Below are 26,354 nucleotides of genomic sequence, written 5' to 3'. Positions count from 1 at the left end.
AGCTGATTCACTTTGTTGTAAAGCAGAAACTAACACAACACAACATATAAAGCAATTATACTCCAATAAAGGTGTTTAAAAAAAAAAGATATGGGGGCCTCCCTGGTGGCGCAGTGGTTCAGAATCTGCCTGCCAATGCAGGGGACACGGGTTCGAGCCCTGGCCTGGGAAGATCCCACATGCCGCGGAGCAACTAGCCCCGTAAGCCACAATTACTGAGCCTGCGCGTCTGGAGCCTGTGCTCCGCAACAAGAGAGGCCGCGATAGTGAGAGGCCCGCGCACCGCGATGAGGAGTGGCCTCCGCTTGCCGCAACTAGAGAAAGCCCTCGCACAGAAACAAAGACCCAACACAGCCATAAATAAATAAATTAATTAATTAATTAAATAAAAAAAAAAAGATATGGTATGTAAACGGAATACTACTCAGCCATTAAAAAAATGAAAGAATGCCATTTGCTGCAACATGGATGGACCTAGAGATTATCATACTAAGTGGAGTAAGTCAGACAGAGAAAGACAAATATCACTTATATGTGAAATCTAAACTATGACACAAATGAACTTATCTATGAAACAGAAACAGACTTATAGACATAGAAAACAGACCTGTGGTTGCCGGTGGCAGGGGAGGGGATGGATCGGGAGTTTGGGATTAGCAGATGCAAACTATTATATATAGGATGGATAAACAACAAGGTCCTACTATACAGCTCAGGGAACTATATTGAATATCCTGTGATAAACCATAATGGAAAAGAATATGAAAAAGAATGTATATATATGTGTGTGTATATATAACTGAATCACTGCTGTACAGCACAAATTAACACAACATTGTAAATCAACTATACTTCAATAAAATAAATTTTAAAACTTAAAAAAAAATAAGGGGACTTCCCTGGTGGCGCAGGGGTTAAGAATCTGCCTGCCAATGCAGGGGACAGGGGTTTGAGCCCTGGTCCAGGAAGATCCCACATGCCGTGGAGCAGCTAAGCCCGTGCTCCACAGCTACTGAGCCTGCACTCTACAGCCCGCGAGCCACAACTACTGAGATCACGTGCCACAACTACTGAAGTCCGTGCACCTAGAGCCCGTGCTCCACAACAAGAGAAGGCACAGCAATGAGAAGCCCACGCACTGCAACGAAGTGTAGCCCCTGATCGCAGCAACTAGAGAAAGCCTGCGCGCAGGAGCAGAAGACCCAATGCAGCCAAAAATAAAAATAAATAAATTTATTTTAAGAAATAAGCTCTCCATATTAGGATATAATATCATAGGTAAGATTGTGGGAAGAATGCTTAAAGTTATTCAAAGAGCAAGACTTACTTTTTTTTAAACATCTTTATTGGAGTATAATTGCTTTACAACGGTTAGTTTCTGCTTTATAACAGAGTGAATCAGCTGTACATATACATATATCCCCATATCTCCTCCCTCTTGCGTCTCCCTCCCACCCTCCCTATCCCACCACTCTAGGTGGTCACAAAGCGCCGAGCTGATATCCCTGTGCTATGCGGCTGCTTCCCACTAGCTATCTATTTTACATTTGGTAGTGTATATATGTCCATGCCACTCTCTCACTTTGTCCCAGCTTACCCTTCCCGCCCCCCGTGTCCTCAAGTCCATTCTCTACGTCTGCATCTGCCATCTGCGTCTTTAGAGCAAGACTATTTTCACACATCCTCAAAAGTTTCAGAAGCCCTAATTACCTGATGTGCTAATGACAAATCATTATTATCTATTCATTAAAGCAAGCCCTATGAGAACCACTAATGTGATTTAAATTCTTTAAAAATAATGAAGTTGCATTCTTTAGAAATAGTCTAAGATTTCTTTCCTTCTTCAAACTGAATTAATTTGAAATACTGCTGTGTTTTTTGGTTTTGCTTTTTGTTTGTTTTGTTGTTGTTACCAAATCTGATGACCTTCGTAGCAAATGGGCAACAGACAATGAAAATCTTTACATTCATTGTGCTGCAATGTTATAACATCAGTCAGGAGGACATTGGTCTTTCACGTGCTCTAACATTAAAAGCAAAGAATTAAAATCATTTACACAGGCAATTGAACTGAATAGGGGCTGGAAATTGTGGCTCTCTTCTTTTGTCCACTTACCCCTTTTTGCAAAGGAGTTTCTGTGTGCTTCATTGGAGACCAGGTAACATGGAACCCCAGTGGTGACGTAAGAGTGAGCTCACAAGATCAGGAAGAAAGATGCTCAGGAAGTCACTTAAGTAAATGTTGTGGTGGAAATTGGAACGTCAGCAAATCTTAAGGCAATATTACTGTTCATGGACTATAGTCAGATGTACCCAGGTTCAAGCCTGGCTCTACTACTTACTAGCCTTGTGATCAAGGCTAATAAGTAGTAGCCTTACTTCCTCTCTCTAAGCCTCAGTTTCTTCACCTCTAAAATGGGGATTAAATAGGACTGCATCAAAAGGTTGTTGTGAAGAATAAAAGAGAGAATGTATTTTGGAGCACAAAACACAGCCCCTGGCACACAGTAAGCACACAGTACAGGTAGCTCAACCAAGAGGTCTGGGCAGTAGACTAGGGGTAACAGGGTTCAAAGGGGGTTCAGAACAGGTGGTCACCGCACTGAGCTCTGACAGCCATTGCTTCTGCAAAGGCCCTGGACTTTAAAAGCCTCTTTTCTTAGGCCATCCAGTACTCTCCAGATCAACTGATCTCTTGGCGCAGACACTCTGAGCATTAGGGACCCACCTGATTAAGGGGATGGTTGATTTCTTTGAGACAGAACAAAGCTACATCAGTGCTCATGTCTGAATACAAGTCTTATCTTTCAGACAGTGCAGGTAACAGAAACTTGGCCAGACTAGAGTCCAAATTTCACCTCTGTTACTTCCTGTATGGCCTCAGCCAAATCACTTAGCTTCTCTGAGCCTTAGTTTCCTCATCTCTGAGTTAATGATCATACCCACTTGCAGACAACAAGGCATCTAAAGGGTGTCACAGGGCGGTTGCTTCAGTGATGCCTGGTATTCTCCTGACACACTTAAAGCCCATCAGAGAACGTTTACATCCAGGGGAATTTTACTAGAACGGGTTCTAAGTTTCACTATCCGGCCTTGAAATGAGGTCCAGGTCTCTTCTTCATCTGAGTTTTTACATACTCCCTAACAGATTGGGCAGAAGACCTGTATAGCAGCTTACACAAAGCCACAAACTTGGACTGACTTCTCATTTATTTGGTGATGGAGTCTTAAGTATCTGCCACTCTGATTCAGTTCTTGACTTGATAATACTCTTCAGTTTGAAAGAACCATCCCTAACTGGAAATGACCCAATCTGAGACTGGTAGGGACCCACCCATCCAGTGAACTGAATCAAAACTCTTCTCTGCCAGGACATCAAACTGTATTTATTTGTGTTGGGGGATAATGGCCTCTTGACATTGCCAGCCTGGACCTGCCTCCTGGACTCTTATCCCACCCACCCACAGAAATATGCACACCACCTCCTTAGGGATGGTCCCCTCCAAGTGCTTGATAAGTCCAATATTTGTTCATGGTCTCAAACATAAGTGTGGTCTTTAAAAAGGGATGCAGTGATATTTTTATGAGTGTTTAATATGGTTTCTCTTGCCTTTTCCAGGGAAAACAGAAGCCTATTTGGAAGCCATTAGAAAAAATATTGAATGGTTGAAGAAACACAACAAAAAAGAAAATAAAGAAGGTAAGGAATTAGTGTTGTTATAAATTGCAAAGTTCTCCAATTTGTCAGGAGCTCTTATTTTTTATTTTTTTATTTTATTTTATTTTGGCCGAGCAGCTTGTGGGATCTTAGTTCCCCGACCAGGGATTGAACCCCAGCCCACAGCAGTGAAAGCATGGAGTCCTAACCACTAGACTGCCAGGGAATTCCCAAGAGCTCTTATTAAAGATTCCCACAATTGGGCTTCCGTGGTGGCACAGTGGTTGAGAGTCCGCCTGCCGATGCAGGGTACACGGGTTCGTGCCCCGGTCCGGGAAGATCCCACATGCTGCGGAGCGGCTGGGCCCGTGAGTCATGGCCGCTGAGCCTGCGCGTCCGGAGCCTGTGCTCCGCAATGGGAGAGGCCACAACAGTGAGAGGCCCGCGTACCACAAAAAAAAAAAAAAAAAAAAAGATTCCCACAATCAAATTAGGCTAACGTCCCCTCTCGGGGCCCAAAAGACTCTAGGTGCTTCTCAGATGCGGAAGGGAATAGACCTCCATTTCTCTTATTTTTCAAATCAGCCTTTCAGGCAAAGGCATTTTCTTTTCTTTTCCATTTTATTATAAAAAATGTCGAACAGGAGCAGAGAACAGTATAATGAATTACCATGCATCCATCACCCACCTTCAATAATTATCAACATTTTGCCAATCTTGTTTTGTGTACCCACCTGCCCCCCTTCTCTTGGAGTATCTTAAACAAAGACGTTTCCTGAGCACGTATTAGGTGCACCCTGCAGTCACGAAGGTAGTCGCTCACTTAGTTAAAACAAAACACAGAACCAGACTCCGTTCTGAGTGTAAGAGATGTGAAGGACCATAAGATGCAGCCCCTCACCCCCTGCCAGGTTGCTCACACCATCAATAAACCTCCGGTGGGCACTGCTCAGGGCTAACACAGATAACATGGTGGTGCAAAGGAGGTGAGAGGAGGGGGCACATCTCCTTACATTGGGAGAAAGAGCTGCAGGAAAGCCTTTGCTGGAAAGGCAAGGAAGAATTTACGTACGAGTGAGGAGAGATAGAGGCAGAGGGAACACTCGTGCAAAGACATGAAGGGACAAAACAGAGTGATGCATTACAGGAACTGCAGCCAGTTTTTCAGGAGCACTGAGGTCTGCAGACAGGGCTGGGGAGGTGGGCAGCGGCCAAGTCAGGAGGAGGCTTGTGCACCCTGCAAAGAAGGTTAATTTTAGCCCAAGGGCTTAAAATTAGGGCTTAATTAGGTTAAGGACTGAGAAATCTCTCTGGCAGCAGTATGGTTACAGATTGAAAAAATAAAACCCCAGGGCTTCTCTGGTGCTGCAGTGGTTGAGAGTCCGCCTGCTGATGCAGGGGACACAGGTTCATGCCCTGGTCCGGGAAGATCCCACATGCCGCAGAGCGGCTGGGCCTGTAAGCCACGGCCGCTGAGCCTACACGTCCGGAGCCTGTGCCCTGCAACGGGAGAGGCCACAGCAGTGAGAGGCCCGCGTACAGCAAAAAAATAAAAATAAGAATAAAAAAAAAATAAAACCCCAGAAGCCAGGTGAGAGATAGGAAGTAAGGATCTGGAGCAGATGTAATGCGGCTTAAACCAAGGCAAAGCAGAAGAAATAAAGAAGAAGGGAGAGGCTCAAGAGCTATGTGGAGAGAGGATTCTAGTATGATTCCCAGGTGTCTGGCCAGAGCAGTTGCGAAGTGATGCTTTTAAAATGAGATTAGCATTGCTTTTCAAACTTGAAAATTCATTCAAATCACCTTTGGAGCTTCCAAATATCCTAATGCCCACAAGACCACTAAATCAAACTTGAGGGGCAGGACCCAGGCATCAGTATTTTTTAAACTTTCATGATTCCACTGTGCAACCAAGTTTGAAAACCAATGAGATAGAACACAGTGGGAGCAAGAGGTATGTATTTTCAGCACCCCTTTAGCCTGTGATCATACAAGTTGAGTGAGATGGAAACAATTATCAGGTCTTCACACACACTTTATTTGGTTCAAAATGATACGAATTTCTGCGCTATCAGCTCCATTAAAGTTCACATGAACCATATTTCATCAAATCTGTCATTGACTGAAAAATGCACCATTGTTTCATGTACCACTACAGAAGAAAAATTAGAACATGCCATCAATTATGGCAAAGGCTTTAAACATTTTTTAAAGTTTATCTTAGAATCAGTGTAATACAGTATGTACCAAAATACATTCTGAAACCAATGTAAATTGTAGGGACCAACCATTTAGAGTATTTATGTTATTTCTTTCACTTACTAACACATGAATCTGACTCCTGGTCCTAATCTGCAACATCCTGCAATTCAGTCTTCCATTTCCAGAAACGACCAACCTAGTAAATCATGGAACCCTAGTGCATGCATATTGAAGGCTCTGTGAGCAAGCTTCCGAATGACAGTGGTGGGTATGAGGCTCCCTTCTGCCTCCAGGAAGTGAGGGTGACATGCAGTTCACCCTTCTGAAGGCAGAAACAGAGAGCTCTTCTTCCACTGCCTTCGTATGTGCTCTGCCTGACTTGGGCAATCTCTCAAAGCCTGTGGGGACCCAGTCCTAGAACCATACAGCTTCTGCAGCTGTGGGAGCAGGAAGTCTTACTATTAGTTCTGACCTTCCTTAACCTCTGCAGATGCCCTTTGCTTGACAGGGGCCTGGGTGACCTGAATCTCCTTCCCAAATCCAGGAAAGGGAAGTCCATGTGATGTGACAGTGAGGAAGATGATGAAATCTTATGGAGCCTTAAAAAGAAAGTTTGTACTTTTAGAAAAGTGAATTACAGCCCTTATCTCTTTTGAGCCTTACAGCCTTCAAACCTCCTTTAAGTAGCAAGTTAGCTACTCCTAGTGTACTCTAACAGCCAGCTAGGGCAGAGCTGGGATGGACTCCAATGGCCTTTCCTCTGCACCGTGCCAGTTTTCCCATGGCACACAGTGACAGCCATGCCATCAAGAGACCATTTTTCCATTTCAAAAGAAAGCCCAATATTTTCCCGTTTGTCCATTCAAATCACCTGGACCACTTCACAGCTGTTTGGGGGAGTCTGCCTTTTGTCCCACTAAAGATATTGACCCAGAACCGATTCTGAAGAACCAGTGATGATTAAAAGGTGTCTCTTGGGCTTCCCTGGTGGCGCAGTGGTTGAGAGTCCGCCTGCCGATGCAGGGGACATGGGTTCGTGCCCCGGTCCGGGAAGATCCCACATGCCGCGGAGCGGCTGGGCCCGTGAGCCATGGCCACTGAGCCTGCGCGTCCGGAGCCTGTGCTCCGCAACGGGAGAGGCCACAACAGTGAGAGGCCCGCGTACCGCAAAAAAAAAGTGCCTCTTTGTGCCCTACGAGTCAGTCAGGAATCAGCTCGGGAGGTGCACACAGAATGTACACTCAGCTTGATTCTCTAACTCGCGCCTGAGAGAAAGGGAAAGTCAACAACCAAAACAAAACTGAGCCTTCAAACACTTATTGAATGTTCTGCACGTGTTAGATGCTTCATATTCACTACCTCAAGGCCGTAGAGTGGTCAAGGCAGTGACTACAGACAGACCTGAATTCAGAACCTGACTCTATTATGACCCGAGCAAGTGACTTACCTCCTCTGTCCTGTTTCTTCATCTCTGAAACGGGGACAGTAATGCTTTCCTCATGGGGTTTTGTGGGGAGCAAATAAGATGATGGCTGTAAAGTGTCCAGGGCTGGGAGTTCTCACTTCGATCCTCATGGCCGAGCCCAAACTGAAAGGAGCAAATGCCCTCCTGGGTGGAGAGAAAACAATCTCTCTCTGAGCCTCAGCTCACCACGGTATGATAAACACCTGGTGCTTGTACAGAGGTCCTTCAAGTCTGGTTTTCCTTTCATGCAGGGGCTTAAAGATGCCCGAGTGACCCAGGTTCAGCTTCTACTCAGGGTAGCTAAAGGTGGCCATAGAATGCTCTGAGCTTTTGTATCCCCCTCTCTCCTTTCTCCTCCATAGGATGTATTGTATGCAGCCACTAAAAATGGTGTTTCTGAGGAATATCAATGCTCACTGTGTAAACTGAGTGAAAGGAATTAGGTATAAGGTTGAATGTACGCTGTGATCATAACTGTGTTGAGAAAGATACATCCAAAAGCTAAAAGGAAACAGAACAAAATATCCACTCTGGTTATCAATGATTAATAGAATTCAGGTGATTTCAATTTTATTTTCATGTTTCTGTATTTTCCATATTTTAAAACAATAAGCATATAACACTTAAAGAATCAAGGGAAGATGTGGGTTTTTTTTTCAAGCCTTCAGAAAGATGCCACCAGCCCCCTCCTTACTTGGTTGAGGATCTCTTGGTTTTTTGTGGACGGTTCAATGGTTTACCTAACTTTTTTGTTTAAGTCGGACAGAGGAACCACAAAGAGGTTATGGTTTCGTTTTTCACTCCATGCATGTAATTCAAACAACATGAAAATCGAGGTAATTCTTAATGCGGAAAAAAAAGTGGGTTGTCATGGCAACATGGGCTTAACCAGTGTAACAAGTTCAAGTCAGAACACCTGGTTCTGATTATAACTTTTATATATATATAACTTTTACTAGCGGCGTGACCTTGAATAAGGCACTTTAGCTTTAGGGTCTTGTAACCCCAAGTGTGTTTCCTGAGCCAGCAGCATCAACATCTCCTGGACCTTGTTTAAAATGCAGAATCTGGGGCACCACCTCAGGCCTACTGAATACACATTTGCAACTTTCCAAAAGCCCCAGGTGATTGGTATAAATATTAAAGTCTGCCAAGGCCTGGTTTATGAGCCTGTTCCCTCTCTGGTCAAATGAGAGCTGTTCTCCCCATCTGAACACCTCGAAAAGTTGTGATGAAGAGCAGGTGGGATAACATAATGCGTGTAAACATGATTTGAAGCTGCAAACTACAGCACAAATGCCAAGAACTAAAATGCCTTCCAACGTGAAAGACAGGGCATGGTAATGATGTTCTACAAAATGCTTCTTCGTTAATGGTAATCACTGTAATGGGCTGTGCTTTCCTTATCTTTGCTCATGATACTCTAATGATATTTTCCAGATTATGACCTTTCAAAGATGAAGGACTTCATCAACCAACAAGCTGATGCTTATGTGGAGAAAGGCATCCTTGATAAAGAAGAAGCCGACGCCATTAAGCGTATTTACAGCACCCTGTAAAAATGGCAAATGACCCAAGAGTCTTTTAACTGTTTCAGGAAACATAGTGTAGCTTAAAACACTTCTAATTCTGTGATTAAAGTTATTTTGACCCAAGGATTATTAGAAAGTGCTGAATTTACAGTAGTTAATCTGTTAGAAGTGGTTAAAACATAGCTTTCTTGCCATAAAACTATCCAAAAAGTAAAGTTGTATGTAAGCTGAGATTTTGTATATAGAATCCTTATTTCCTTATAGATATACATTTTATAAGCAGATCTATGTTGCTTTGGAAAAGCCTGTAATGGACTGAACTTAAAACTGAACGCTCATCCCACTGTGTCACACATATAAGCACCCCCTGAAGAATTAGGGGGTTCTGTTTTCAAGGCATGCCGGGTACCAAAGCACCTCGTAGGATATCTCTGTTATAAGATGTCATTTCCATACCTCTTTCCTTTTGGGAGTTTAAATAAATTCACATTTCCTCATAGCCTCTATAGCTTAAAGTACAGCCATCTGCTTTTTTGCCTGCTCCTGCTGGCTCTTTATCAGGCCCAATGGCACAGAAAGGAACCTGAAAAATGGGCATAGGATTTGCTGGATTTATTAACAATTCCCCCCCACTCTCAACATTTTCTATTAGTGAGTTTTCAGACATTGAGTTTTTCTCTTAAGAGGGATACTACCTATGTACTTTCCAAGACAAGTGAGGTCATAAACGCTACATAAAGCAAGATAAAAATTGATGCCAGGTCTGAGTTATCTAAACGGAATTTGATCCAAGCCAAGGTTTCTCAACAGAGAGCAAGAGGGCCAGGAAGTAGGGTAGATATAGAGATAAAAATCATTCCCTCCCCTGTGAACCAAAGCTGGTAGACGAGTTCCCCTAGAGGACAAGGTTAAAGAATGTCAGATCCCTGCAACCCCTCTTCCTCAGCCACCACCACCAACACAGTCCTGGAAACAACACACAGTGACCCAAGGTCCTCCGGAAATGTTAATGCTTTGAAAATGTATTATTCAGTATAAATTAAGTACATAAATATTTTTCTACACATTTCAGTTGAAAATCATAAAAATAACTTAATACTATGTATATCAGCTGGCACTACTTCAGATGGCTTCTGACACCTGTCTTGAACGTCTCTACCTCATATTCAGTTTTTGGTGAGGACCGGGGAACATACAGGAAAGCTACAAGAGGCTGTTTTCACAGGGAGGAGACCACTGCTGCTCTTCCCTACTCTCTCTAGAATTGCAAAAACAAAAACCACAGCCTGACACACACAGAAACAAAACTCAGTATGTTCTAGAGAAGCCCATACACGTTGGTGAATGGTGAGAGGGAACTAAAAACGTCTTTGCCGGAACTATACTTGCCAAAGCACAATGAGTCAGACTGTTTGCATGAGTCATCTTTGATAACATGGCTGACTCGACTTCATCATGGCCTGTAGTCCAAACACGCTGCTTCTGCATTAGACAGAATTAGATGATTATGACTCAAGCATTTTATCCATTCACTTTTCTATAGTTTATCTAAATATCTATGCAGTATTTTTAAAAATAAGACATTTACTAAGGGAGTTCATTGTAGCTTTCAGAGCACATTGACATTCCTTAGCTCCTACTAATAAGCAGGACAGAGGGAGCTCTTCAGTCCTGTTTCATACATGAGGTTCACAAAAAGAGCACTGGGGGCTTCCCTGGTGGCGCAGTGGTTGAGAGTCTGCCTGCCGATGCAGGGAACGCGGGTTCGTGCCCCGGTCTGGGAGGATCCCACGTGCCGCAGAGCGGCTGGGCCCGTGAGCCATGGCCGCTGAGCCTGCGCGCCCGGAGCCGGTGCTCCACAACAGGAGAGGCCACAACAGTGAGAGGCCCGCGTACCACAAAAAAAAAAAAAAAAAGAGAGCACTGGACATGCTCAAACTCTGATGGCCAAGAAGTGGTAAAGCCAGGATTAGAACCCAGGTGCTTGTCTTAGTTCCCTCCTCCACAGCACTTCCGTGTGCAAGGCAGCGACTAAAGAACTCTAGTCCAGGACGTTTCAACTGTGGTCTCAGTGAAATCAGTTTTTAGTAACTTGAAGATGAGGGAAGAGATGTTTTGGCTAGGAATTGCTAAGAGAGACCTTAGGCAAAAATAAAAGACTCAGAAAAATGTTTTTGAGATTGTGGTCTTCATTTCAAATTTGAACTTATGTCTTTTGGATAGTGTTTTTGGATTTGTGTCTTTTGCATTACTCTAAAATTTCAGATTATTTTATGTTAAATAGCATAAAAACTATTAACATTAAAAAAAAATCCCTGGACTTTTTTTTAGAGGCCTTGACCTTTTCTTACATACACAACTGTTTCCCTTCCTTTATTTTTTTCTTTTAGCTTTCTGCTTTTCCAACAACCTCCCCATAGTTCAGGTAGCGATGGATACAAGAAAATAGCAAAGCATGACAAGGAGATCACCCTACAGCAAAGATGATAATAACGTTAGGAAAAAGAAACATGAGAAATAAAAACAGAGGTTATCATGAGAAAAAATAATGAGGAAAAAACCCCAAAATACAAGGGATTGTGGACGTTATGAACAAACAAGAAATTCAAGACATGGGCAAACAGCTACTGTTTTCCCATTCATGTCCCTGTTAGTCTCAAGGGGTGGATATATGCAGTTCTGGTTCAACAAGTTCTGCTGCACCAACATCTAAGGGCACTTGTTTCCTGCTTAATGGAAGACTTGGAGGAGCAAGGCAGGGAGAAGATAATGAGGAAAAAGAAAAGGGAGAAGAGAAGGGAAACAATGTCCTTCTTGCCCCACAGGACGCAGACTCCTTTTGGGATGTTGGTGAGGGATAAATACAAGGAATTTTTGTGGAAGCTTAAAGATTTACTTAACCTGATACTTGAATAGAAATGGAGATCAAAAAAATTTAATTGCAAATAATACATTTCTTAAACTTTACTGCTGTAACCTGTACATATAAAAAACTAAGACAAATTATGTGAATAAAAACCTAACCCTTCAATTCAAATGAGCATTTGACTGTAAAATGCTGTAAAACATTCTATAAAGTGACTTATCAATGAAATCTAAGCTAAAATTCACCAGTGTGTCCAGTCATGGTGTTGTTTACTTCTTCTTTTGATATACTTCATATTTTCACTATATCTGAAACACACCAAGTCAGATATTATTTAAATGCAAAGGTTACTAGTAATTGAAATGTATTTGCTTTTAGATTATTGAAACCTTTTTCAAAACTACAGTAATAATAATAAAGACCATTAAAGTAGAGGAGAAGCTGTCACCATTTAAAACTATAATTTAAAAATCAATTTAATATTCCCATTTGTTGAAAAAAACTGAAGACTAAAATATGAAAACATAGTTTATTTTCTCATTCAGACTTTTGGAGTTTATTTTTACAAAATAGCAGACAAAATCTGTTTCTTTATAGTAATACAGAATATGTAATACATATCGAAATATATATATATATAGCACTTAAGTTATAAACACATAGCAAAATCAGCATCACTTAAACAGCAACCATGTTTTTCACATAATTAGGATTTCTCAGGAAATAAACATTTTTACCTTGAATATGTAAACAGTCTTTGTGGCTTTATGTCAACTATTATTTACAAAAGCTAGTCTAAAAACTACCACCGCTTGCAAAAGTGATGAGCTTTAAGATACAATTTTGCTGTCATGCCATAATAAAGACTGAAAATCATGGAAAGCCAGAGGGAGCTAGTCACTTCAGTGCAATTGCTGTAGGTGGAACTACTTAATTGTGATTTAAAGATGTATGCTATGAGAATCCAAAAGGGATGCTTTTGAATCATCAGTTGTTGGTTTCTTTATGATCTAACCATCTCTTAACCCAGGTTAGATTATGCCCCCTGATCATCTAACTGTGATAGAGGGAAGCTGCAAAGAGACTTTCTTCATCTCTGAAAAAAAGAAACACAGCATAAATCAGTGTTTAAAAACTGTACTCAGAAAACGAACACACATATTCATTATACAACTTAATATCCACTTGCCAAAGAAGGGCAGGAGTTATATCAACTTATAATATCATGCATGCCTTGAAAGTTGTACAAAATGCAAACACTCACTAAGGAATATTTCATTGTCCCCATTTTACTGGTGTCTCAGTTATTGGAATAAAGAATGGTACTTGTTATATATTTGTATTTGTTTATATTATATAAGTTTATATTAAATTATAAATTAATTATATTCATATTTATATTTGTCTGTATTTTTAATATTCTACCTCTTTCTCAAAAGGATTTGAGGTACCTACAACAAAAGGCATACATATACTATGAATAAAATAGAAATTAAAAATCACGACTAAGGGAAGGAGAAGGATACAAATATATTAACCATCAGCAATATTGTAGTAGTTGAACTGAGGACCAGTTTTGGCTGCGAGCTTCCTGGTAGCCAGGGCAAAAAAGAAAACACAATAGGTTGTGCCATTCTTGGAATGATAAAGGAAGAAGGAAACCAATTCTATAGGAGAGAGAAAGTTTTGCCCTAGTACCAAATTAAAGAACAAAGAAAAAAAGTTCACATGAGATCTTATATAGGAAACACCTGGTAACAAGTAATAACTGTCTGGCAAGTTTTATAAAGAACAGTATTTTACAAGTAATCTATAGGGCACTGCTTCCTCTGACGGTGTCAACTAGATGTCTACTTGGATGCTCTCCAGAACTACTAGCGGGACAGTTATGCTATTAAAGCAAAGAAGTAAACTTTTTATACGAAGTAACAAAAACAAAAGCATTGCAACAGATAAAGCTTTATGCAGAATGCAGTAGCTCTGTTTAGACTTTATACATTAAAAATGCCTGTCTAGGGCTTCCCTGGTGGCGCAGTGGTTGAGAGTCCGCCTGCCGATGCAGGGGACACGGGTTTGTGCCCCGGTCCGGGAAGATCCCACATGCCGCAGAGCGGCTGGGCCCGTGAGCCATGGCCGCTGAGCCTGCGCGTCCGGAGCCTGTGTTCCGCAACGGGAGAGGCCGCGGCAGTGAGAGGCCCGCGTACCGCCAAAAAAAAAAAAAAGCCCGTCTAGAATGAAAATCTACCTTTTAAAGCAAAAAAAGAAAAGAGAATTTGACCAAGCAAGGACATCTTAAGAGTAGTTTGTTCAGCCTCTGACATTTTTCCAGCATATTTTTACCTGCTCTCTTCCTTCAGTTTCTTGGCTGCCTGTGTTGATAACTTAATCTGCAAGTCCAGCCTTTGCAGGAAATCTCTGGCTGACACTTCCTCGGGCTGCATGGGCTGAGCATCAGATTCTTGAGGACTGGGAGAGGAAAGGTCTTCCCCAGCCGCTACCAGGTCTTCTTCATGAGAAAAACTATCAACTGTTTCATTTTCTGGAGAATCTGTTGAGTTAAGTCCATTAAACAGCAAAGGCTTCTCTGATATAACTGGGATGTTCAAAGTTTTCTTCAGAAATATACAATCATTGGTAAACAGTTTATTTGCCCTTTTAATCTGCTCCATCTAAAATATTTTAAAAAAGCAACAGAGTTACATATAAATAAATCCAAGAGTAGGGTTTATTATACAACACAAAATAAAATATTCATAAGCAAAATGTGTGCAATGCTATCTCTGGATCTGAAATTCTTAATTCGGGGTTAGTCACCTCTCCAGATACCCCCAGTTATTTCAAGAGGTGCCAGAAAATTCTCTTTCACAATTTTATAAGAAGAAAGACTAGTTTTTCCCCTGCTATATTATTTCCCCTACAAGGCAGCTTTTACCAAGCAGCCTTAAATCCCTGAAGTTAAAAAATGTAGGATATTTAGCACTTATTTAATACACTTCAATCTTATTTTAACATTTCTATTATCTGATTTAAAAAAACAAAATTCTTAGTGCTGTGATTTTCCTTATGGAGTGCTTCCCATCTCTAGAATTGCGTTTGGTAAATTTAATGGATACAGGAGGTGGTAAAGAAAAAAGTACAACGAGAATTAGGAAGAATGGTGTAGGCTGGGGCTGCAGTCATTAAGAAAGCCCTCACGGAGAAGGTGGGGTTCTGATTTTGATTCTTTTGACTTTAGACGGACCTTGAAGAATGGGTAGAAGTGGGACAGGTAAGGAAAACAGGTAGGGAGCACTTTACATAGAGTATCTTATTTTTTCTACCTTACAGATTAGGTATCTGAAGATCCACTTTTCAAATAAAAGAAACAAAACTCAAGGAGATTATGTACCATGGAATCATCATACAACTAGCAGATGAAGAAGACAGAATTTAATACAGGTTTCAAAACTTCAAACTCTTTCATACCCTGTGAATTCCTCCAAACCAAAGAAATGGGGATAGCAGGTAGGGGTGAAAGGGGGAATGGAATTTACGTATGTTACCTCATTTAACTTTGCTAACAGAACTGCAAGCTAGATATTATCACCTCCTTTTTACAGATGAAGAAAGGGAGACTCAAGGGAGTTAAGTGGCATGCCTAAGTCCACAAATGTGGGTGAGTGCAGACAGGACTCTTGCAGAGCTGTCGGAGAAATACCTACCCTCATGTTCATCACACCTGACTATCATGCATCTGCAGACTTCTCCACCCAACTAGCCTGGGAACTCGCACCATGCTAGGTTCTTTACATGCACTGTACCATCTAATTTTCTTGTGAGGTATTGTCACCAAGACAGCTTGGTACAACAGCGAAGCACACAGGCTTGGGAATGTGACAGAGCTAATTTCAAATCCCAGCTCCACCAACACGAACTGTCTGAACATAAGCGTGTTACTTCTCTCATTGAGCCTATTTCCTCATGTGTAAGACAGGTATCATCTACCCCTCACAGGGTTGTTGGAAGGATTAAATGAGAGTTTATACATGTATATGCATAGAGGATATGGATGTAGGTGTAAAGATATAGGTGTGAAAGGGAGAGACAGTTTAGCAGTAAATGGTACTTACTGTCCATTTTCCCATGAAGAAATTAAGGCACACAAGAGATGACTGATTTGACCAAGTGCATATGGCTCCGCAACTGGATGAGCCAGAATTTCCGTCTGACTCTAAAGTCCATATGTACAACACCAAGATTAAAGTGCATGACTAATGGAACCCAATTCTGGGATCCTTTAATGCCAAATTGACTGAGTGAAAAAATTAGATTTCCACTTCAAAGAGCCTGAAAAAATAATGGTTGAATAAGATGGGCCCTGCTCCTCCTGCTTTCTAGCTCTAAGGTGAATCCACACAAATAGTACATTCAATGCTTTCTTTTTTCATTTAAAGATACTACTTTAAAGTATCTTTTGTGTAGGGTGGTCTTTTATGTTCTAGTTTCTAGTTAAAAGAGAGAAGGCAAGGGTGAGAAAGAACATGAATAGGCAGGTACACTTTTAGAGACAGAATTAACATCTAAAAATCCTAAGTGTCTCTGGTCTAGTTTAGGCTTAGATGTGAGCAAATTAAAGAACTTGAAAACTTACCCATAGCAGGTTCAGGTATATCCTAATCTGCCTTTAGTACCTCTTGTTTTCACCACCTAGCATCCACGCCCTCCATCTCTCTTAGTATAAGGGCTTCCAGGGGCACTGAGTCCTCCCCTGGCTCCAGGATGAGCACATGATTCATTCCTGCCCCCTGAAGCATCACAGTGCCCCGGCTCCTGAAAGGTCACAGTCCCGTCTCGGAACAGTTCAGAGATGCAAGGAGACTTCTGCTGAGTCTGGGAGGTGAAGGACCTCTATTTTTTCTGTGAGAAAGAGACGGGCCTGGAGCTGCTGGCAGCCATCCTTCCACCACAAGGAACCTAACAACAATGCCACCTTGAAGGAGAGCGATCAGACCTCTGAATCAAAGCCTGAAGCCAGAATACCCTCGCACCCTTCAGTCCCAGTAATGAGCCAGTAAATGCCACTCTGTTTTGTTTTTATTGCTTAGGCCAACTTGAGTTTTCTGTCACTTGTAAATGAAAGAACCCGCACTGATACAGTACCCTTGAAATACTTACTGACAGGGGCCTACAACTGCTAACAGACACTGTTTCCTGGGAATAATGATGGAAGACAGAAACAGCCAGGAACACCGGGATCTGATTGCTGAAGCTGGGCTGGGAACATCAGCCGTTAACTGTGAATTCCCTCAGGTCAAGACCGGTTATTTCTAGAGCCTCCCAGGTTTAACAAAGATCTTATGCACACTAAGTGCTTAGGATGGATGGATTAATTAATTAATTAATAATTAATACAGGTCAGAGAAACAGGCATAAAAGATGAACCCAGAGAAGTAACCAGGAAGGGGTGGTAAGTTATCTGTTTTGTTGGTTATTCTCCCTTTAAACCCACCCTCACCTCCCAATCCATCCCCCAGTCTTCTTGAACTTGTTCTAACTGCAGGAGGCTGACCTCTTCAGAACTGCACTCCCCAAACCCCCTTGTTCTTGGAATTCCAGTCAGTGTTCCCAAGGAAGTCACCAGCAGAACAACCACACCATGACTCTGGTGCCTCTACAGCATCCCTCTACAGCAGAGCTCCTACCAGGCAGCCCCTTGTCCACTCCTCCCGTTCTCCTTGGTGTCGGGTACCCCACTCCTTCCCCTGGCCCTCAGGCCTAGCGGTAATGTCTCCCTGCTGTTGCTGCTCTCGGGTGCTGCATCATCCCTTCCTGGTTCTCTTAATCCTATTCACACTTCTATAAATGTCCCTGCATTAAACCCTCTCTGGCCACACCCTTGGAGTGCGCTAAATGTATTCTGTGGGGACACTGATACATCCATCACTCAGAGCAAGACAGGCCATCATAGCCAGGCAAGGGGCCGAAGACAGGAAGCACAAGACAAATGGACTGAGTAAAAGGCTGCGTGTAGTCAGGGAGTCCACAGGGAGTGAAGGGCAGGGCTCTCCTAGCTCTCATGCATGCCATTCTACCATTGATTCACCAATAGAACTGCCTCTTTTAACAAGTCTATGAGCTTCCCAATGTCAGGAACTGCTTCTTCTCCATCTCAGCATTGCCAGCAAGCATTTAAGGTGTATGTTGACCATTATGGTCTAGACTCTAAGATGACACATGGTTGCCAGCATCAAGGACATCAGGGATGTCCAGACATAGTTAGCATCAAGGTGGGAACCAATCTAAGGATGGGCAGATTTGAAACTGAAGGTGAAAACAGATAAAAGAGGTTAATATAAGGTAGTACTTAGAAACAAGGGCTCTGGGGCCATACTTTCCAGGTTCAAATCCTGGCTTTACCACTTTCTAATCATCCCCTATGTCTATTTTCTTTTCTGTAAAGTAAGGAAAATAGTACTTTCCACACAATATGATTATTATGAGAATTAAATGAGTTAATTCATGTAAAACACTTAGAACAATGCATGGCACACAGGAAGCACACAAAAATGTTAGCAACTATCATTAAACTTGGTTAAAAGTGAGAAAGCAACAAGTAAAGGCAGATCCTAACATGTATTCAGCAAATAAGGAGGAAGGAGGTAGGAATTTTCTCTCCATAAAAAATATTTCTGGGCTTCCCTGGTGGCGCAGTGGTTGAGAGTCCGCCTGCCGATTCAGGGGATGACACGGGTTCGAGCCCCGGTCTGGGAGGATCCCACATGCCACGGAGCGGCTGGGCCCGTGAGCCATGGCCACTGGGCCTGCGCGTCCAGAGCCTGTGCTCCGCAGCAGGAGAGGCCACAACAGTGAGAGGCCCGCGTACCGCAAAAAAAAAAAAAAAAAAAAAAATTATCCCACAAAGTAAAAACATGTAAGAAAATTTCATATAAACAATCCCAGATGAATAACATAATATACTGTCACTGCCCTGAGGTCTGAGCGTTTTTTTTTTCATAAGGTATTTAATTTGATATTAACTTGTTCTCCTTTACAACCACAGGCTCCAAATTCTATTACCAGTAGTGAAGTTAAGGAATGAAACCAGCCACACAAAAAGCCAGGGAGAAAAACAAAAAAGGAGTCCTTCCAGAAAGAGTAGTTACAAGGCCCCAGAGCAGGAAAAAGTGGTGTGGCTGAAATAGGGAGTAATGAGCAAGCTGCAGGCCACTCATATAATAAATAAAATTTGGATTTTACTTTAAATGTGATGGGAAACCATTGGAGGGTAAAGGAAGGGAGTGACATGATTTGAATATCACTCCAGCAGCTTTATGGAAAATGGATTGGTAAGAAAGAGGCATTAGTGGAAACAGGAAGCTCAGTTATGGAAGAAACTGCAATAGCACAGATAAGAAATATAAATAATCCCAAACAGTGAAATGATATTTTAATTTGCTTTGGAATGTTTTATGCTTTTATCTGAACTTGGATGCGTCTAATGTTCTGGGAATTTCACCTCACATTAAACTAAGAAAAGTCATGATCCAATACAAGGAAGAGCTGAAAAACTCTACAGCTTTACCACCTGCCCTCTGTTCAATACCTCCTACTACCCAGTGAACGCTGAGAATAGAAAGTGTGACCTTTTCAAAGTGATGCAGAACTACCCTCAGTTTCTTGAGAGCAAATGACTAGTGGGGGAGATACAGCAACCAAATGCTTTCATTTTAAAACTGTCTCCTAATCAGGATGGAGTAGCATGATTCAGTGAAATTTACCATCTGCTTACTAAGAAACAATTTATGGAATAATCAAGTTAAGAGCTGACAGGATGGCCACAAGGTCTACCCTGGTGAAATCCGGTAGAACAAATACCATCAACAACTTGTTTAAAATGATTCCCCTGTAAATACATTTGTAAAGGTGAATTCACTGGGGAGGGAACTCACAAAACATCCCCGCCCCCAAGTTATCTCAACAGCTGCCGCTGGGCATGATCAAGAACTCTCCCCAAAGGCTACTTTCCATCAGCTTCATTAGGCCACCTGCCTAACTGGGAATGCAACATTCAAAGCTTCTTTTTCTTCCTCTCCATTCCTTAAAAGACAAACTGTTCTGAAAACATTTCAGGACCCATGATAACTAACATTTACACAGCACTGTGTTGCTTATGGAATATTTCCATATACACACAACTCTCAGTTGATTATTATCATCATTATAGAGGAAAAGACTTAAACATTAAAGCATTCTCTCAAGATCATGTTCTAGTAAGTGCTGGATTCAACCTCCTCACTCCGCTGTCTCCTATTAAGTGCTAGGTGTTGGTGGCTATCAGCCGCCTCCATTGCCAGGTGCTAATAATAAGGGAAAGGATTTTTTCTTCTCCATGCTATCTCAGAAGAATATATGAGATTCCATTTATGAAATGTCCAGAAAAGGCAAATCTATAGATTAGAAAGCTGATTCATGGTTATCTGGGACAATAGAAGAGAATGGGGAGTAAGGGATCTTTTCGGGGTGATGGAACTGTTCTAAAACTGGATTGTGGTGAGGGTTGCACAACTCTGTAAATTTACTAAAAGTCCTTGAATTGTACACTTAAGATGGGTGAATTTTGTAATATGTAAATTATGTATCAATAAAGCTGTTTTTAAACAAAGAATGCATGAGAATCTATTAAAACCTAAAACTACTAAGGGCTACTTTACCATACTTCTTACAACAGGTGGCACTATTTAGTTATGGTTCTCTTTCCTTTGACCAGCAAAGGTCAACAATTTCCAGCAAGAGCAGGAGCTAAAGTTATAAACACAAAAGTTTTATATACACTTATATTTGTAACTCACCGCACTTGTTCCCCCTAAAATGATAATCATTTCACCTTTTCTCAGCAAGGTGACATCTGATAGGAGAAGTGTGAAGAAGCAAGTGGGCTTAGCAGCTCATTGGAGGAGAAAGAGAAGACCCGGGAATAAAATTGGATAGGAAATGACTCAGGATATGGGGGGCAATGGTCTGGAGAGGGTAGAGGACAGGGAAGTTTCCAGGGGGTAACAAAAAGATGAAGAAAAAGTTTGTGAAAATAACAGTTTCCCTCACTGCCTCTCACCCACTTTCAGTTTATATACAGGGCTTCCTAACAAAAAGTTCACAGCAGCTGCCTGGAGCTGGTCAGTTCCCTCCAGAGGCTTGCCTCCAACTGAAAGGAGCTGGGATCACCACAAAAGACTGGGTTGGGGGAGGAGACTTAATGTCTCAGTGGAGATGAGCAAAGCCCAGGAAATTCCAGCCCAAGCAAGTCTGTGTCTGAGATTTGAATTACACTGAATAGTTTCTCAATTGATCCCCAGCAGTTTCAGTTTCTCTCTGTGAGGTCTTCCACCGCCATACCATTTGAAATTGCAGCTACCTCCAGCAGCCCTGTCTCCTTTCCCTGATTAATTTTTTTTTCATTTTGCTTATCAACACCTGATATATAACATATTTTGTTTACTTACTAACTGTCTCCACTGACTAAAATATAAGCTCCATGAGGGCATGGATTTTTATTTATTCACTAAGGTATCACCAGAAAGGTAGAAGCTGGGAAAAAAGAGGAAAGAAAAATCAGATGAATGATAAACACTGTTGAGAAAACAAAACAGGAAAGGGGGGAGGGGCACTGGGATGAGGGAGGGTTGCAGTATGACATGGAGTGGTCAGGAAGGCCTCAGGGAGGAGACATTTATGCAGACTTGAAGGCAGTGAGGGAGCAAGTCACACAGCCAATATCAGCTACGTGATTTGTAGGTCCCAGAGAAAAGTGAAAATGTGGGGCATTTGTTCACAAATTATTAAAAATGTCAACAGTAACAGCAGAGCATTAAGTGCAGGGCTCTTCTCGACATGGGGCCTATGTGACTACACAGGTCCCACATCTGCACGTACCTGTGGCCCTGCATGCAGCTGTCAGGCAAAGTGTTCCCAACAGATGGATGGAACAGCAAGGGCAAAGACCCCAAGAAGGGACAGCATTGGGAAAGAGCAAAGAGACCCTGCTTGTAAAACAGGAACATTCCTGGGCTCCTTTACTGGATATTCTGATCCAGCAGGTTCAAGGTAGGCTCTAAATTTCCAACATCTCATCACCTACTCCTTTAAACACTAATTTAAATACAATGTGGGTGGGACTGCCCTGGTGGTCTAGTGGTTGGGACTCTGAGCTTCCACAGCAGGTGGTGTGGGTTGGATCCCTGGGGCTGGGAGGGGGGACTAGTATCCCCATGCCGCGCAGCCAAAAAAAAAAAAACCAAAAACAGTCTAAATACGATGTGGGTGATCTTGGCAGTCAATATTAGAAACTTAACTCACTCAACTTCTCTCTGTTCAGTCGGGGAATGAAAAAAACCTTTCTGCCTTTTTAACTTCCACCTGAAATATCAATTTCAATGAGTAAATCCGATTAATGTCTGTAGTTAATATCTGCAAGAATATCAGTTCACTGTTATGGTGATTATCTTCACTTTCACTAGTTCTACAGAACCAGTGGAAAGAGTCTCTAACAATTTCATCAACTAGAGTTCAGGGTCCAAAGTAAATGAGAACCAGTGATTCTCAACCAACAGTGAGTGCTTCTCAGGGAATATCTGGCTATTTCTGGATGCGGGGGAGGGGGGCAGTGCTACTGCTATCTAGTGGGCAGAGGCCAGAGATGCTGCTAAACATCCTACAATGCACAGAACAGCCCCCCAAGACAAAGGATTATCCAGTCCATAGTATCAATAGGGCTGCAGTTGAGAAACCCTGAAACAGACTGTCTGCGGCTACAGATTATAGTTCCCAATTCATTACACTTGAGCTTAACATCTTAAAATCAAGTCTTTATAAAGGTAATGAAAAACCTGATTTATGCTTTAATGAAAAGGGATAAATTTATAAGTAACAGGATCTACATCAGTGAAAACAGGAATTAGAAAGCATTTGATCAGGACTTACCTGATGGCGCAGTGGTTAAGAATCCGCCTGCCAATGCAGGCGACACAGATTTGAGCCCTGGTCTGGGAAGATCCCACATGCCACAGAGCAACTAAGCCCCTGTGCCACAACTACTAAGCCTGTGCTCTAGAGCTACTGAGCCTGCACTCTAGAGCCTTCGAGCCACAACTACTGAGTCTGTGAGCCACAACTACTGAAGCCTGCACGCCTAGAGCCTGTGCTCCGCAACAAGAGAAGCCACCACAGTGAGAAACCCGAGCACTGCAACGAAGCATAGCTCCCACTCGCCACAACTAGAGAAAGCCCGCACTCAGCAATGAAGAAACAACGCAGCCAAAAATAAATTAAATAAATAAATTTATCTTTTAAAAAAAGAAAGAAAGCATTTGATCAAAGGTGGAGAACCGCAGTGAGCAGATGTTCAGGAGCTCTGAGCAACCCAAATGAAGTCATGGAGGGCAGTGGGATGCAGAGAGATTGCTGTGGGTAGGGACCAGGGAAACAACACTTCTCTGGGTATCATGGATTCCTAGGTGCAGTCAGCCTAGCCTAGTAGATAAGATGCACAGAAACCAGACAGAGAAGCCCTCCCTTCTTCAGTAATCAAGATGCTAAGAGAGCTCTTGATAAGACTAGGATAAAAGTAAGGATGGAGGGCTTCCCTGGTGGCGCAGTGGTTGAGAGTCCGCCTGCCGATGCAGGAGACACGGGTTCGTGCCCCAGTCCGGGAAGACCCACATGCCGCGGAGCAGCTAGGCCCGTGAGCCACGGCCGCTGAGCCTGCGCGTCCAGAGCCTGTGCTCCGCAACGGGAGAGGCCACAACAGTGAGAGGCCCATGTACCGCAAAAAAATAAATAAATAAATAAGGATGGAAATCAGAAGTAATACCTAGGGCCAAGCAAATGCTTTGTCACTGTGATGATTCAAGCTGGTCTCAATGAATAAGCATACTTGGAAAATATCCTTACCTCTCATCCACCTTCACATCTGTAAAAAGGAGATTAATTACACCTATCTCCAAGACTTACTAGGAAAATCAAACTGAATAAGAACAAGATGAAACAAGACAAATGCAATGCCTGGCACACAACAGGCATTCAGCAGAAAGAGTAGCTGCTGATACTTCCCAACGCTGCTTTCCTCTGGCTCTGACTCAAACCAGGCCCCATGAATGCAAATACAAGAATTGAAGTTCTATGTTCACTTTTAGAAACTCCCAAGAGGGCGGAATAGGACTAACCATGGCATGAAGTCTCCAGTACATGCCTGCACAGCAAGATCCCTGCTCTCAAAATGTTGAAAGGATAGAAGGACCTGCCAGGTAAACACATACCAGCATGGGTGTGCAAAGGAGATGACTCAGTCTCTGTCACTGGTGAAGGGTCAGAAGGAGTTTCACTTAAAGAGAACGATAAAGATAAGATCACCTTTCTTCCCATTGCTGTCTAGGGTGCTTCAGGAAGGAACATTGAAAACTGATATAGAGCTCAAATGTAAAAAGACCATCACATAGTTCAGAGTTAATTATAAGTAATTTTAATGAAACAGTATGTTCCCTCAGCTTTCCATGTTCTTCCCAGAGGTGTAATGCAATAGGCCCAAGACACACACACTTATAAATTTATAATAAACACAGCTCTGCAGCTCACCTAGACCACATTCTTGGCCGCTGCTTAGCGACAGGAGTCACATTCACAGTTGCCAGTGAGCCCAGGGGTGTAATTTCACTTCTAAATAAAGAAGCATAATCAATAGAAACAGAACCATCCTGCGGGAACAACTGTACCCTTCCTGACTCATCACAGCGATTGTTTACCCAGAAAACAAAATTCTCTGCCCAAGTCCGCACCTCAGTTCGGCTTTCAGGAAATATATAGCAGTACGACCGGGACTCAAAATCGGGCGAATTTGGCTCCCAGGGTGCCAACGCCCTGGTCCTCTTTGACCTTCCTTCCTCACGCGGCAGATCCGGTCTGAGTACAGGCAGGGCATCGAGAACTGGATGCACCCACCCGGGGAGGGAGCCTTGGCGGCCCGCCCCTCTGGCTGCAGGACAGGCTCTGGCGACCGTAGCTGTCCCGGCAGCGCGCGCTGGGCAAGCGCTCGGGGCCGAGCCGCCAGGAGACGTCTGGCTACCTCCCCTACGCCCCGATACTCGCTGCGCCCCCGCCCGCAGCCACCAGCACTGCTCACCGAGACTCCGTACTTGAGCGCGATGCCCTGCAGCGTGTCGCCGGGGCGCACCCGATGCTCCACATGGCGCTCGATGACGCCGGCGCCCAGCGGCGCCCGCACGCTGGCCGTGCTGCCGTACGAGCGGGTCTTGGTGCGCGCCAGGCTCAGCGACAGCTCGGCCTCCTCGGCCTCGGAGAGCGAGCGCGACGGTGGCGGCGGCGAGGGGGCCGAGGGCCGGGGCGTGCGGGGTCCGGCTGCCCGCAGGGACCGCTCGGGCGAGGAATCAGCCATGGGTCCTGCGGAGGCCGCCAGGTCGGGAAGCTCGCCAAGAGGGCGGCGCCTCGTCCGCCGCCGCCTCCTCTTCCTCCTCACAGGGGCTGCGGAAGGCCGTTCCGCGGGGACGGCGGGCTGGAGGCCGCGGCGGAAAGCTGCGGACCGGCCATGGTGGGCACCTGCTCCTACGCGTTCCGCCTTCCCCAGCGCACCTGCAGGGAGGAGAGCGAAACGAGCTCCAGCTGCTGCCCCGCCGACGCCCCGGCTCCACCCTGCGCGCCGAGACCCGGCTGGCCCTGCGGTGCGAGGAGCGTGGCGCTCTAAGGCCCCTCGCCGTGGAGCTACTGGGCCCCATCCCTAGGCGCCCTCGGCCCCGGAGGCAACCCCGCGCCGGGCCGACGCAGCCTGGTTAAAGCCCTACCCTGTAAACAGCAAAACACCAAAGCTTTGCTCTGACTCCTTTATTGATTCCCCAGCAGGCGCCAGCTTTCTCAGACCTTCAAGCTCCCGCAGCCAAGGGTACTTCCCGCTCCCACCCCATTACCCCAGGACCTCACAGAAAACATTAAGACCATTAAACACACACAGTTTCTCCAGGCCCATCTCAACAGCCTGGAGGGTCCGGTGTGCTCAACACTCCAGGGGGGATAGTGCTTCTAAGGCCGGGTGGCTGACCTCAAACTAACCCTCCAGTTGCTTTGCTTTCACTCTCCATTGCACACCAGTGCCAATTTTAGTCCTGTGCTGCCTTGAAAGTCTGCCTGGCTACAGTTCATTCTCCTGGCTCACTGCTTAGAATTTACTATCTGCACCCAATTGTTTCTTATCAGTTTCCTCTTTGATACCCTGAAATCATGACTCCCCAAAGTTTTGTCATTAACGCCATCAGTGACCTCTTATCTGTAGTCTTTATCTGAACACCCTCTCCTCAACTTTCTGGCTTCCGATCCTATTCTACACAGAGTGGGTGCGCGTTTACTAGAATCTAGCGCTCAGGATTCTGTTGTACTCTGGACAGCTCTCCAGGAGGAAGTACCCTACAGGCAGGTTAGGAGACTGGAGGTTTGATTCATTGGCTGAAGTTCTGATATGTCGCTGTGCTGGACAGAGGCAAAGGAACTAGAGTATAGGAGACAGGACGAGAGTGGGGGAGGAACACGTGGACCCCGAATCACCCTCCCGCTCAAAAATTCTTCAGTGGCTCCCTGTGGACAGCAGTATTAACT

At 43.7% G+C, this 26,354-nt stretch overlaps 2 protein-coding genes across 5 annotated transcripts in view; one reads left to right on the top strand and one right to left on the bottom strand.

Annotated features, from left to right (window-relative positions):
• Nucleotides 1-11,175, top strand: part of SCG3 (secretogranin III) — a 40,654-nt gene extending 29,479 nt beyond the window's left edge. The window contains exons 11-12 of the mRNA XM_060005965.1: nt 3,620-3,700; nt 8,766-11,175. Of these exons, the coding sequence (XP_059861948.1) occupies nt 3,620-3,700; nt 8,766-8,884 (200 nt within the window). The 3' untranslated portion in view covers nt 8,885-11,175. The remainder of the gene's footprint in view (nt 1-3,619; nt 3,701-8,765) is intronic.
• Nucleotides 11,176-12,243: 1,068 nt separating this feature from the next.
• The window catches only part of LYSMD2 (LysM domain containing 2), a 28,660-nt gene continuing 14,549 nt past the window's right edge, over nt 12,244-26,354 (bottom strand). Inside the window, exons 2-4 of one of the 4 annotated variants that reach the window (XM_060005970.1) lie at nt 24,874-25,340; nt 14,064-14,392; nt 12,244-12,819 (exon numbers count right to left, since the gene is read on the bottom strand). In XM_060005970.1, the coding sequence (XP_059861953.1) occupies nt 12,777-12,819; nt 14,064-14,392; nt 24,874-25,146 (645 nt within the window). In that variant the 5' untranslated portion in view covers nt 25,147-25,340 and the 3' untranslated portion in view covers nt 12,244-12,776. Of the gene's footprint in view, nt 12,820-14,063; nt 14,393-24,329; nt 24,431-24,529; nt 24,816-24,873; nt 25,341-26,354 lie in introns of those variants that run through there. The other 3 variants (XM_060005972.1, XM_060005974.1, XM_060005973.1) reach the window with 3 other exon arrangements.

The sequence above is a fragment of the Delphinus delphis genome, chromosome 2, assembly GCF_949987515.2.
Source record: "Delphinus delphis chromosome 2, mDelDel1.2, whole genome shotgun sequence".
NCBI classification, from domain to species: domain Eukaryota; kingdom Metazoa; phylum Chordata; class Mammalia; order Artiodactyla; family Delphinidae; genus Delphinus; species Delphinus delphis.
This window is presented reverse-complemented; position numbering and strand designations above follow the sequence as displayed.